The sequence below is a fragment of the Rhineura floridana genome, chromosome 2, assembly GCF_030035675.1.
Source record: "Rhineura floridana isolate rRhiFlo1 chromosome 2, rRhiFlo1.hap2, whole genome shotgun sequence".
NCBI lineage: Eukaryota > Metazoa > Chordata > Lepidosauria > Squamata > Rhineuridae > Rhineura > Rhineura floridana.
The window spans coordinates 89,239,452-89,253,687 of NC_084481.1; the positions used below are offsets into that span (position 1 = coordinate 89,239,452).

Here is a 14,236-nt window from a genome sequence, read left to right on the forward strand (position 1 = left end):
ACCACACTGCCCCACCTAGACCCCTCCAAATAGTTTGGACTACAACTTCCATCAAGCCTCACTACTATTGGCCAAGCTGGCTGGGGCTGATGGAAGCTGTAGCTTCCAACAACATCTGGAGGGAACCAGGTTCAGGAAGACTAGGCCTGGCGTCAAAAAACATTGGTTTGCTGCAAGGCATGCTGTGTGAGGGAACAACGGGGGCTCTGCCTTTGAAACTTTAAAAGCCATCGGTCAAACAGATCCATCTCTCATACCCATTGAGAAAATGTATGTCCCACATGAAAGCAGAATTGGAAAAAAAAAGTGGGAAGGATATGGAAATGCTTCCTCTTGGCAAGTGCAGGCCCACCAAAGCAAAAAGCAAGGGTTGTATCCACCTTAGTGCCATGTGAATGTTCTGTCAGTGCAAGGATTTCTGCTTGCACAACAGAATGTTCTCCACCTCTACTCCCGCTGTGCACCCCCTAATACTCCAGAGCAGATCTGGGAGCACGGAGGGGCAGGGGGAATCCCACTGAGCAAGCGGAAATTCTGGCACTGACGGAATGTATTAGTTCAATACAGCCCCAAAAGGTTTACTTCCCATTGTGTTGGCAGGGGTAGCACTCCTCCTGCAGTTGCTACCCCCGTTTCACAATTTTAAGATGCATTTGCATTTTTTGTGTAAAACAGAAGCACTTTTTCCCAGAAGTAACATTAATGACTGCTCTTCAGCGGGAGGGGGAAGATGGAAAGGATAAAATTTGTCTGGCACCCAAGTGTTACTCATAAACATGATTTCCCTATATCAAAATTCAGAGCAGATAATCCATGGTTTAAGGCATCTCTGATATGGTCTATATTCCAAATAGGAGCAGGCTTGATTCTTACTGTCTGGGTCACCACAGAGTAGATTTAATAACCAACTAATAATATATCCAACTGTGTCCCTCATCCTTGTAAATGAATGGATGCCATTGTCTCCTATGCAGAAAAAAAAAGTGCTGCAGATGAAGATACTGTTGCTGTGAGGATGAAACTTGCCTGGTCCTCACTGACAAAAATGTGGATGGGCTGTGCCGTGAGGCACATGACATACCCTTGCAATCTGCAAGCCTTCTGTCCATAGAATGATGGGCATTATTTTGCTATACCCCCCAAAATGTAAAAAAGGTTATCAGTTGGCTCCCTTAACAGAATATCAGCAAACTGCATTCATCCAACAAACATGCACTACACAGACATGCTCCAGGCCATGCACACAGGCTAACTGAATGCATAACTTTATTAAATAAATGCTTTGTCATAAGAAAAGACAAAGATCAAAGAGTAACATAAATTATAAGTTGAATAAATAGTATACAGCAATCTTCACTTTTTAATAAAATGTGAGATTTTTTTTTAAAGTACAAAATGCTAAACAGAGCAATTACACTCCTCATCCATGGTCAGTTTTTCGCAAACTGCTTTTCTCCCCCCCTCCCCCACTGGTAAGAGTATGAATATTTTTGTTTACTGCAAAAAGAAAAAAAATATCCACAGAGCTACTGTATGTATGTAAAGCTATTAAAAGCTACCGTAAAATGTGTAGTGAGTAATTCTGCATAATGATTAAAACCAGGTAGGAAACTCGGAATTGTGTGTGTGTGTTGTTAAACTGCTGCTGTGGGCTATAACTGCATTGTAGAAGAGCGGTCCCAGTGGTGGTGTGGGAGGGGCTTGGAGTGGCTGGAGTTGGAAGTGAAGTGATGCAAACCCCCCCTCCTCCCTGGGCTTAACCTGAGATGCTCATACCAGGAAGGTGGCCTGGGACTGCAGTGACCTGTCAACTGCTGAAGTTAAAGATGCTCTGTTTAAAAAGAGTGCGTGTGAGAGATGGAGAAATAGTGCAATATGCTCTTGTACTAGTGGTTTCAAAATAAAACTGTCCTCTGCAGCACTGACAAGGAATATCTCAGCTTGAAAGGCCTTTGCTCCCCTGATGCAGTGCTTCAGAGGCAATATCAGCTGCAGTGGGGCCTTCTAAGACTCTAAAGATCTCTATATGCTCCTGATTCCCACCCACAAACACTGTAAGTGAAAACTGCTTTGGAGATCGAGAGCTTAACAATGCTTCCTTAAGCATTTTCCTTGTGAAAAAGGCCTCCAAAACCAGTAGTGTAGTGCCAAATTCAGAAGTCCAGGGTCCCTTCATGTTATTCGCAGACATGCCCCCTCTTCCTTTTTTGCTGTGGGGTTGAGAATGAGATCCTTGTTAATACCTTCTCCCACAACAACAGATGTCCCTAGGAGCCAAGAAGCATGAAAGAGGAGTGTTGGCTACTGAGAAGAGTCTTCTCAGTGGCTGATTCACCTCCTTTCACTCTGATTGGCTCCAATCAGCAGGAAAGGACAAGGAAGAATGTTAGAAGACTCTTCTCAGTGGCTAACAAACTCCTCTTTCATGCTGATTGGCTCACAGGATGCTGGAGACACAGGGACCCTGCTTCCAAAAATGTAAGGGGTGTAAGACCCCAAGACCCTGGGCAACTACACCCACGTGAAACCTTCCCGTGCGGTCTCTGAAATCAATGTCTCTGAAAGGAAATTACCCACTGCTTTGTCTTTCATCTTTTTCTCATCACCCCCTACTCTGGCAGGAAAGCTCCTTATTATTTGAAGCAAATTGAGTGAGCCTTTTCTCCTTTGTCAGCGATAGAGATTGTTTCCTGAGGTGACTTTTCTACTTCGATATAACTTTCATCTCCTACTCTGTAGTCAATGGTAGCTGGAGTTTAATGGGGATCATGGATAGCTGAAGATTAAAAGGATTTCAAACACAGAGCGTGGTCAGCAAGGCAGAAGGAGGGAAATCTGTGCATTCAGTGGCAAATATGCCACATTTAAAGCTTGTAACACAATTGAGTTCAGCATGTTTTTAAAACAGATGGTGGGTTGTGTGACTTGACTCACCAGTAGTTTACCGTCGGGGAGATTCTTAAGAGTGGGTTGCCAGAAGGGGGCACTGTCGCCAATGTAACATAAAAGGCTAAAAGATAGGGAAGATCGGTAGGAGGGGTAAAATACAAACCCTTCTTCTAATAGCAGATCCCCTTGAGTAATTAAAAAACTGGCTTCTGCTCTTAACAGGTTTTGCTCCCCCATGTTGTCTCTTATGCTGGTACCTTGGAATCTACAGGTTGGAAAAGAGATCCCTCTATTTTTGATAGTCAGAGCATTGTGAAAGTTTATTGGTAGGTATGAATGCATATGATGGATAAAGCAGCCCAAGTTCTAAGTCCCATTTCTAGTCATCAGTGGCAGCTGGTGGCTCCACTCCGGGTTTTAGTTCAAACTTTCAAGGAACTGTCCAAGGTGCTTCAGCTTGCACTGCAACCCAGAACAGATCCCACTGTCTCACTGACATGGAACCACCAGCCACCCCTGCTAGCCATGTCCTACATCTTCTGCAGACGCTGATGTTCCCAAGAACTGCATTGCAACTGCAGTTTTTCTCTGCTGTTAGGAAGTGGTCAAAACTCTGCAAAGGCTATTCCAGTGGTCAGCTTATGACCTCTTAAGGGCACTCAACGCTGTCAACCCACTTTTAGTTGAAGCAGGGCAAATTTAGGACTTTTGCTGGGGGCATGGTTCTTGTGGAGCTCTCCACTTGATACAAGCGGCACTCAGGCTTTGAAAGTCACCTCTGCAGGACCTGTCAGGAAAAAGGGACTGTGCACTGTTGCAGTTTTTAAATTCTCCAGAACAATGGTAGCTTTGCAGGGTTAAGACTGGAGCAGCAGCTCCCCTGTCTTTCAGCTGAGATTTTGAGTACTTCTTTAAGAAATCTTAAATCCTTAAGTTGACCTTCTAATGACCAAAGCCTGCATCTGCTTCAGGTTCTCCACACTTAAGCAACATGGACAAAAGATGTGCTCCACTCTAGACACTCAGCTGTAGCCATTGCATTTAGACTGGCAACAGCCAGCAAAGTCTGCGCCCAGGTAATGGAACAGTCCTCAGAGACATCCTTTGCCCTTATCAGAAAACCCTTAATGTGAGCTGGCAAGGGAACAGTTTAGGTGGTAACATTGATTCACTCCAAGCCACCTGTCCTGTTTGCAATACCTTTACTCTGTGTGTGTGCTGGGGAGGTGGGAGATCAAGTGGCTATCCCCATGCCCTGTTTACTGAGTAAGAAGGGCTCTTATTTTCTAGATGGGTAAAAGTTTTCAAATTTAAGAAAATACACTTTTTGGTGTCACTTTAGGTGTCCTCCTTTTGGAATACTGGCCATTATCCCAAGTGAGACCCATACACACCACTGGGGCTGTTCACATGATCTTCTGTGGGGAAGGAGGGATGCAGTCAGGACCTTTCCTTAGCCAACAAAACACAAGTGATTTAGCAGCCCACAGGAATGAACCATGCTGAAAGCTATTGCCAAAGAAACCCTGAAATGATTTCTTTCCTCTTACCTGGTAGAAGGCTGCAGGGACAGCCCAGATGTTGCACATGGGTGTCTTGCATGGACATCAGGATTATGGCCATTGCTGGTAAAAAAAAGTTGCCAATATCAAGGCAACAGGGGGTACTGCCCCTCCCTTCCGTCACTACCATGAATCTGTACCCTTTCCCAGTTCCCATGCTTGTGACATAGAAGCCCATTCATGCTACCCTTGTAAATACAGAATCTCTAAAAGGGACAGTGATATTCTTTCTGTCCTATGAGCTCCATTGACTGGCATAAGTGATCTGTACCATTCTTGTTCCAAGGGAATTGGGGAGGAGCTACCTAGCTAGGATTATATTGTTCTGATTACATAGTCAGCAGAGCACCCAAGGGCTTATCTAGTTTAGGTGAGAGGCTTAGGCAAATAGTCCCACCTAAATGCAGGTAGCAAACAAAGGGGCATTTTTCACCTTTCTCTACTCTAAAGCAGGGTTGGGGGGAAATGAGACTTGGGCCCACCTGTTATTATGGCAGAAAATGTTCCAGTCAAAACACAGTTCAGCCTTCTGTTACACAGGAGGTCATGGTAGGTTTAGCTCCGATCTGGAGGGGGAAAGGTATAAAAGTCTTGTCACTGCTTCCAAAGCCCAGGGGAAGGGGTACATGAAACAGCTAGAGGTAATTTCCACTTTTCCAAAAATCTGGATGAAATATGGAAATAGAGGTCAAAGGATGGAGTGGGTTTTCTTTGCACTGTTCAATTTTGTGGTGGGGATCCCACCCAAATGATCAGACTTGAAAAGCTTTTACCTTGGAAGGAAATTTCCATTACCATCCCCATATTTCCCAGAGTCTGCCCAAAAGGATGGGCTTCTGCATGTTGAAATGTGGAGAAATCTCCCCCACCTACACTCCTCAAACATTGAGACCATTTGAGGATTCCCCGATCCAGATTTTCTTGGACAGTTCTCACAGCCCTGGGAAGACCTGATATTCTGTTGGCTTTTAACTTTGTTCTGGAGCCGAGCTGGACTGGTGGCAAAGGGGGCAGAAGCAAAACCACCACAGTCATTTTTGTGCAGTCTGGAAGAGTCCTCATTTCCCTTTCATCTGTGCTTACGGGTGTGTGTGTGTGTGTGTAGAGTGTCGTGGGTGTCCTTCTGGTTCTCCTATCAACAGCACTCTTTTCTGATGCTCAGCAGGCAGAGTGGGGTTCCCCATGTGCCCACAAGCAAGAAAACAATTCTCTCTGTCTCTCCATGTCTCTGAGTAGCACGTTGTCTGGAAGTGTTTGCAGCCAGCCACACCAGTGTCCTTGATTCCTTTGGGGTCCTCCTCCAGGACATTGCCAAGGGCTCCATTTCTTTTTGCACCTGCCAGTAGATTGCATGCTTCACTATTTCAATGATATCCCCCCAACACTAGTGACTTTGGATGGGCATTCTTCTCTTTCTCTCTCTCTCTCTCACGTTATTTTCTTGCATTTCACTCATTGTCATGGGCATAGAAAAGACCTTACTCGTGGCAGTTTCCATAGGGACAAAATGTTAGATAATAACAATAATTAAGATAAATGATTTTAGTGGTCTGCCCAAGCCTTAATGTGAAAGTTGTCAAATCAATGGTTTCTGTGGGTGATTCCTCATGTGCCATCTATTTGGACATGTAACTAGAGTTAGGAACTTTTCTTTCCTGAAAGAGGCTCTGTGTCCACTAAGATGCAGTGATGGGGATAAATCATCGCATGCTGAATGTCTACCTGCTCTGCAGTAGTTAAAGGGTCAGCGTCTCTTTCAGGAAAAAGAATGACAAAAAACCTCCTCTCGGTCAGTTACTCAGGTACACTTTGAAAGAGCAGAGGCCTCCTTCTACAAAGACTTCCAGATATTTCATAGATACTGAAAGATGATAAAATGTTTCTCTCTACCTGTGTACCAGGTTTACAAATCTAGTGTGTATGATTTTATGAAGCATATTTTAACTCTTTCAAATTGTGCTTGTACAACTATTTAGGATACTTGAATAAAATATGAGGGGTCTTTTCTGCTGCCCCTCCCCCAATTCACACCCTTATGGTAAAAAGCAGAGGATGATAATATTTTCTTACCTAGCAGGGTGTGAAAATACACAGGTCTGTTTATACAAGCAACAACAAAAATATGCTTTAAGCACCTGCAGGATGCCTGGCACACTCTTGCTCCACCTTGGGTCATGAAGACCCTGCAAATACACAACCTCGAACACCTTTGACTTGCACAAGTAACTGCAAAGAAGCTTGTGGGGCTTCTTACATGATTAAAGTCAAAGGGTTCTGCTGGTAAGAAAAGGGGCTCGTTCAAGAAAGAGTAAACATGTGCGCCACAGCTGTATTTACACAGGAAAGGGATGGACAATGACACCTTAAATAATCAGATCAAACTTCTTACTTACTGCACAGGGAAACGGTCCCAGTGGGGACTGAAAGCGTTTGGCTTTACTTTATCCTGCTGCAGGTTCTGTTGTTCTCTGACCCACTTGCATTTTAGTAAAAAGAAAATGAGAGAGGAGAGAAAGAGAAATTAAACTTTAGCCCTGGGGGAAGGGGTAGAAATGACATTTAAAAATGAAACATGACAGAATATATGGATTGAATAGCGAGAGGCCTGTTTGTCCTAGGATTCTATTGGTTAGACTAAGTACTTTCCAAATTCAAAAGGTTTTAAACCCACAAGAGTAAAGGAAAAGAATAAAAGAAAACATAATTCAAGTGCTTCTAAGAGCTTCCTACAGTGGTGCAGTCTGGTGGCTGGGTGGAGTGACTTGCAAGCACGTCGGCCTATGGAATTCTTTGAGGGCCATGTCCCAAGGGAGGTGGCTGCTTGTCATCGTCGTCGTCTTCTTCCTCATTCCTTCCTTTTCCATTTTTATTTATTTTAGGCTTCAAGTGTTGCCTTTTCTTCTTTAGTCTCTGCCATTGCCATTGAGAGAAGCTGATGACAGACTGTAGATTCCGAGGTCCTCAGTTTCTTAAATGAGATGAAAGGAATCAGTCTCCTGGGGCATCGTGAGGTGTGGGTGGGTGATGGGTGGGGAAGGGCTCTGGCAGGGAGAAGCAAGAGGGATATTCACTCAGTGTTGCCACTGTCAAAGTTGTGACACTGGAGGTCTCCGGCTACATAATCCGTTCCCGGCAGCTTCAGTCCATACTTGTCCACACACCAACACAGTCCACGTTTTCGGCCCCGAGATGGCTTGCACTGGAGAGTGGAACAAAAAGGATGAACAGTGAAGACACCTGGGAATGGTCACTCGTCCCCTGAGAAGGAGATATCTTTTCTCACCTCAGAGGAAATTAACTTAGGATTTCTAAGTAAGGCCTTAGCTTGATTAGAACCCTAAATAAGCAGAGTTTTGCTTCTGAATAATGGCTGCCGAATAATCATAGTGACAGAGGTGGAAACCGGCCTAGCCTTGTCCTGCACCTTTCACTGCAGCTTAACCTGAAGAAATAAGCACATGAAGATTTTCCCAGCATGGAGATGAGTGTTAATTTCTGCAGATCAAGATGCAGCTCAAGGCAAAAGAGCAGTTAAAAAGTTAGCAATCATCCTGGGTCTGCTGTAGGCCTGCCTATCTGACAATATATGGGATGATAATTCTATCACTTGCAATCGTGTTATAATTTTTTTATTTTAATCAAGGGTGGGCATTTTTAACGGGACCACAGTGTGCAGGATGCTTTATTTCTTTCCTCTTATGATCATGATGAATATTGCCTCCTTCCTGCACTGCGGTTAGTGTTGTTGTAGGTAGGGAACTCCAATTGGTGCCAACTCTCAAGAACTTGCACCAATATGAGCTCCATTACTTTTAAGGATTTAGCTACTTGCTGTTTGAGGGCAGAGATATTCATCTTATCATATAGCATGCTTATTGTAGGGCCAGACTAGACATAATGTGGAAGATGTATGAATAAGATCGCCCATAATTTTTTTAAAAAGTGTTAATAGCAGCCAAGGGATGTGTGTGATTAAGGTTGGGACTATAGCACTAGGAGAGCACTCCATGCCATTTCCCCAGTTAAATCACTCCTACCAGCTGCTGTTACCCCATTGGTAAATATAGGTACCCATTTTACACCTATCCTTTCCCACCCACCCCTTCCATAACTAGTAGCTTTGGTGTGTATATCAGCTTAATCAGGAAAATGATTAAGGTAAATAAGTAACCCCCTTTCCTCCAGAGCTGTGATTCTCGATCTGAATCCATCCCCTCCAAATGCAATTTTTCATTTTAAAAAGAACTGAGACGGTTGTATCCAGTGGTGTTTATATATGAATGAAATGGACTTCTGCTTGTGCAACAGGATTTCCTCTCCCCCATCCTGCAGACTTTTACGTCCTTTCCAGCTCTACTACAGACTGTGGGAGGATGCTCCAAAGCAGATACATGAGGGCAGTGTGGGACTGCAGGAGGGAGGAGAGGAAGGAAGTCCTGTTGTCTGGACAGGAAGTCTGCTCATGCAAGGCTGGATTCCACCCAGAGATCCTATTCATGGACTTCCTCCACCACGTCGTCTTTGACCCATAAGCCACATCCTTGGTTTAGACCAGGGTTCCTCAACCCCCAAGATGTAGTTGGACTACAACTCCCATTATCCCCAGCTAGATTAGCCAATGGTCAGGGATGATGGGAGTTGTACTCCCACAACATCTGTGGCCCCGAGGCTAAAAAACACTGGTTTAGGCTTTGTAAAGAAGTAACTATTAGGAGACTGGGTTGACTGATCCAAAACTGGGTGAAAGGGAAGATACCCCGCTGTCTCCATTTGTACCCCTAGACTGCAAAGCACATCTTGACTTCAGTCAGAGCATGTACCTGTTTCCTCTTGTAGAAGCCTTTCCTGTCGCAGTTGGGAAGGTGGACGGCACGGGGGATCATGCGCTGGCTCGATTTGAGCTCCTGCAGTGATGCCTCCATCTGTCTACGACAAGGACCCTGAGAACAGAGAGCGCATGAGAGAGAACAGTTGCAGGAAGGCAGATTTCGGCTGAACATCAAGAAAAACTTCCTAACTGTTAGAGCGGTTAGATGGGACGAATTACCTAGGGAGGTGGTGGGCTCTTCAACACTGGAGGCATTCAAGAGGCGACTGGACAGCCACCTGTCAGGAATGCTTTAAGTTGGATTCCTGCACTGAGCAGAGGGTTGGACTTGATGGCCTTATAGACCCCTTCCAACTCTACTATTCTGTTTCTATGAAAACAATTAGGCACTGCGAGCAGGTGGTGCCTAGAGACCCAACAATGAGGAAGATGAAGCACTGAGCTCCCAAAATAAGGTCAAATTAACTAGAATGCAAGTCTCAGAGCTACCTAACTTTCTAGGATTTTTGTTTGCTTAATTTGGAGTTTCATTGTATAACCTAAGCGTGTGACATCATTTTTTATTAGTCTAGGCCTGTCTTCCCTAGCCTGGTACCCTCTAGACATTTCTGAGTGAACCAGACAAGCCAAGGAAAAAGGAGCAAGAGCAGTGTTTTCTGCATGTTTATCTCTGTGAGGGTGTACAGATTGGGCTGAGAGGCAAGCACATGGGCAGAGGCAAAAGTGGTGAGGCGATAGGCACACACAGGGAACATCTGGGACCGGCAAAACCTGGAACTCATATTGCATAGAAGAAACCAGCTGAACTAAGTGATGAGCTGCTGAACACAACAGAGATCTGCCAGTGGTGGTGGTGGTGGTGAGAGTCACTATGTGAAGTGGGGGTTAAACTAGAAATATGTGCACCAGCTCCCAGTCTCTCACTTATGAGTTGCAAACTCTCTCTCTAATCATCCCCTGCTGGCATGACACCTATGGTGGAAACACAGACGGTAGGAAAACAAGAGAAGACAAGACAAGACATGGAGCCTGGGAACAAAGAGAAAGGAAAGGGAAACATCAGTGGTGCACCTCTGGGGAGGGTCACACTTACCAGTTCAAACTCTGGTCTCAGCTCAGGGGCAGCAACTCGGGGGTGTGCTGTGTTTTCTGCCCCACCAACAAACTTTGATAAAGTCAACTTCTTCCTGCGATCCTTCTTCAGGGCCTGTGCCTTGAGCTCAGAGAGGCGCTCGTGTCCCTTGTTTCTGTATATTTTGGGTGAGTAGGTTTCCTCTGCCATCTCTGATGTGGTTGGGTCCTCATGCTCTCGGGATTCCCTTTCTGCATGGGAGAAAACAAGAAAGAGAATGTTCAATATACACTTGGACTGATTGCTTGAATCATAAAGTACTTCTTTGTTTGCGTGTTGTTGTACTAGAAGTAATAATATACAGGAAATCCAGCATCTGTGGGATACGTTCCTGACATGTGCTCTACAGAAACTGGGATGCCTTTAGTAAAGTCTGGCACTAAACCAGGGCCTCTACAGTGTTTCACAAGGATAAAGAATATTCTAATACCTTAAAGGTTAACAATTCTAGGCTAGGTGGTAAAATCCACTTCATCAGATGCATGAAATGTCTTCAGTGGGCAGGTATATACACATGTGGGTGAAAGGAGAAGAAATATGTAAAGAGTGGGATCAAATAGAAATGAGATGCAAAAATGGGATGCAATCTAGGACAATTCAATTAAATGACTGTTCACAACAGTATTAATTGGTGCATTTCATTACCTTTTGACCCTGCTCTTTACATCCCTTCCAGACTGTCACTATTTTTGGATGGGATTCAATCACAAACTGGGAAATTCAGGTTGCGCAATTAAAGCTGATTTGGAGCTCTTGTGCAACAAACATACTTCCCCCCAAAATCAGACTGTTTGCAGTAAGGAAAGTAACAGGAAAAGGCCCTGGCAAGTGTGGGATAACACTTGCTTGACACAGTATCACATAACCTCCCTGAAAACAAATCAGAATTAATGCTCAACAGACAGCTGGCATCAGGTGCACACATACCATACATTTAAAGCACATTATTTTCTCCAAACAATCCTAGGAACTGTAGTTTGTTAAGGGTGCTGGGAATTGTAGCTCTGTTAGGGGCGAACAACAGGTCCCTGGATTCTTTGAGGGAAGTCATGTGCTTTAAATGTATGGTGTGTGTGCTGCCACCTCCCCACAAACTTTGTGCAAACAAGTCAGGATGAATGCTCAGTAAGTAGGTTGTCTTAGAACACGTCTTTGTTGTTTTTGCTGCAAAGACTATGATGGCCCTGGAAACTGTTCCAAGGACGTTACAGCAGTCCAGCCTGTTGCTGAATACAAGGTTGCTGAATACAGTGTTGCTTGTCTGGGGTGACTGTGAGCTACAGTGCACTGTGGTGTGGCTCTGGTGCCAAAACAGACGGCAGAAGACAGAATGATCTGGGCTCCCAGGGTTATTTTTTGGAGATGGGGGTTGTGCTAAATGTGATAAATTCCCAGCTCTTGTGGCTGCCACAGTTATTTACACAATGACTATATTAAGTGCCAAACAAAATGCATCTAAGCATAAATAACCTTTTGACTTTAGCATGGCTGAAGTGTAGCCTACTGTACAAAGGAAAGTTGCATCCGATACTCTGCCCACTTTTGCCTCTGGCCCCGCTCACCCCCAGTGGATGCCCCCTGGAAGGTCGCCAATGAAAGAATGTGGCCACTGGGTTGAGAAAGGTTTCCTGCCCTTGAGGGATCACAATCACATTTTTTCACAAGAACATTTTTCTTGGAATATGTCTTGGGAGAAACAAGTGCAGTTGCTTCACAGTGGGCAACGATAATACTCTGCTTCTAGATCTTAATGTGGGAAAGCAATGCCCTCATTAAAGAGATGCTCATGATGTTCCATACAAGGTCAAAACAGATGTTGCAAGGAATAGTTGTCCCCCTCGGTTGACTACTGGGAAAGGTCCTTCCTCAAGAGATGCGGCAGATTTGCTGCCTGGGAAGAACTTGCCAAGTGGTAGGCAGCCCTGAAGCCAGGGTGGGCCAATTGAGTGCACCTCCTTCTACCCCCAGACCTGTGCTTTGCCCCCCACTATGATTTTCTGTTTTTGGGAAATTGTATTTTTAATTTGTGACATGACAGACAATGGTAGCCTCTATTTAAAGAATGACAGCTTGTTTTAAAAACAGAAGCAATTTAAGAAAAGGACCCTCTGAAAAATTCAGTGAATAAGGCAGGGCAAGTGCACAACGAAAGCCTCATCTGGAAGAGTCCTCACTCAAGGCTTTTCCTGACTGAGGGCAGATTTTTCATGATCACAATAAGTGCTTTTTTGTGATAGAACTCATTGGTATGGAATACTAGCACTTCCATGGCAATCATTTTGTGTTGGGACTCACAGCACTTTTATCAAGATATGAGTACTGGAACCTCATTTTTTTAGGGCTGTGCACTGTATTTGTACAAATCACAAACCAAATTGGGGTGATTTGTATTCTGGTTGAAGCAGCTACAAATCTCCACAGAGCAGATCAGCTAGTCCCAAATTGATCTGTAGCAATTTGTACAGATCTGTAGCGCAAAACAAGTCTTTAAGGAACCCAGACAGGGTGTCTTTGAAATGGAACAATTACAATACCATAAAGGAGAACACCTGAGTGAGCTGAGAGGGAGAAAGGCTAGAATGCTATTATGCCACCCAACACTTTTCATTTACAGTGCTTAAAAGGGATGAAGTCTTACAATGCAGAAATCTTTTGTAAGTTCTGTTTCTTATAAATATTTGGTGGGGGCTGGGTGGCATTGTTCAGCTTGTGTATGTTTCCTGTTCTTTCCCAATCAATCCCAGTCCCATACTTATTTATGTATTTAGTAGTCATTTTGTGTGGTTACACTATTATTATTATTGTTTTTGTTTTTGTTGTTATTGTTGTTATCATTATCATTATTAGCTAGCCAGCCAAACCTTGTGGGCATATTACCCAGCATTCTGAATAAAGAATCATCATCATCATCATAATTTCTAATTACTAACCACAGTGAATATTATTAATATTGAACAGTATTTTTATTTTCCCTTCACTCACTACTGCTGTTGGCAATCTGCCCCCTATATGACAGAGTCTCTTTTTAAAAAAAGCATTCTTGGAAAAAGCAAATTTTAAAGGCGGCTACTATGAAAACACTTGAAGCTACTCTACAGGGGCTACCATGTCCCCAAATTTCATATCCCTATGGAGCTGGCAGCCCATGCTTGTGTGATACCACCTACACATTCTAGTGTAACAAACCTAATTTTCAAAAACCCTCAAATTTTTTTCAAAGTCTTGAAAGAACGAACAGGAAAAACACAGGAGCATGGCATGAGTGAGCGCTCACAGTCTTTTGAAAAAAATCTTTTTTGGAAAAAGCAAACTTTAAAGGTGGTTAGCATGAAATCCACTGGAGGTACCCACCTGAAAACTGGCAGAATTAATCTGCTCTATAGGAGCTACCATGTCCCCAAATTTCATGTCCCCACGTGCATATTACCTCCATGGTGCTGCCAGCCTATGCCTGCCTAATGCTACCTACTCATGTCTAGTATTGCAAACCTAATTAAAAAAAAATTATTTTCCCCAAAAATTTGAAGAAAGGAAAGAAGGGAAACACAGGAGCATGAGACTTGGCACAATGGAGCACTCTTTTTAATTTTTGTTTCTGAAAAAGCAAACCTTAAAGGCAGCCCACCTGAAATCTGGCAGGGTTAATCCCCTCTATAGGGCGACCATGTCACCAAATTTCATGTCCCTGTGTGAAAAATCAAAGCCATTATGTCCATTTTAATTTTAAACCATTTTAAACATGAAAGGTGGCTAACATGAAAACCCCTGCAGCTATCCATCCAAAGCTTTGAGGTTTAATCTCTTAATGTAGCAGCTACAACATCT

The 14,236-nt window shown here is 43.9% G+C and overlaps 1 protein-coding gene across 1 annotated transcript in view; it reads right to left on the bottom strand.

The window, feature by feature from the left end:
* Positions 1-1,249: 1,249 nt before the first annotated feature.
* The window catches only part of IGFBP5 (insulin like growth factor binding protein 5), a 52,001-nt gene continuing 39,014 nt past the window's right edge, over positions 1,250-14,236 (bottom strand). Inside the window, exons 2-4 of the mRNA XM_061609234.1 lie at positions 10,373-10,602; positions 9,272-9,391; positions 1,250-7,650 (exon numbers count right to left, since the gene is read on the bottom strand). Coding sequence (XP_061465218.1) covers positions 7,519-7,650; positions 9,272-9,391; positions 10,373-10,602 — 482 coding nt within the window. The 3' untranslated portion in view covers positions 1,250-7,518. The remainder of the gene's footprint in view (positions 7,651-9,271; positions 9,392-10,372; positions 10,603-14,236) is intronic.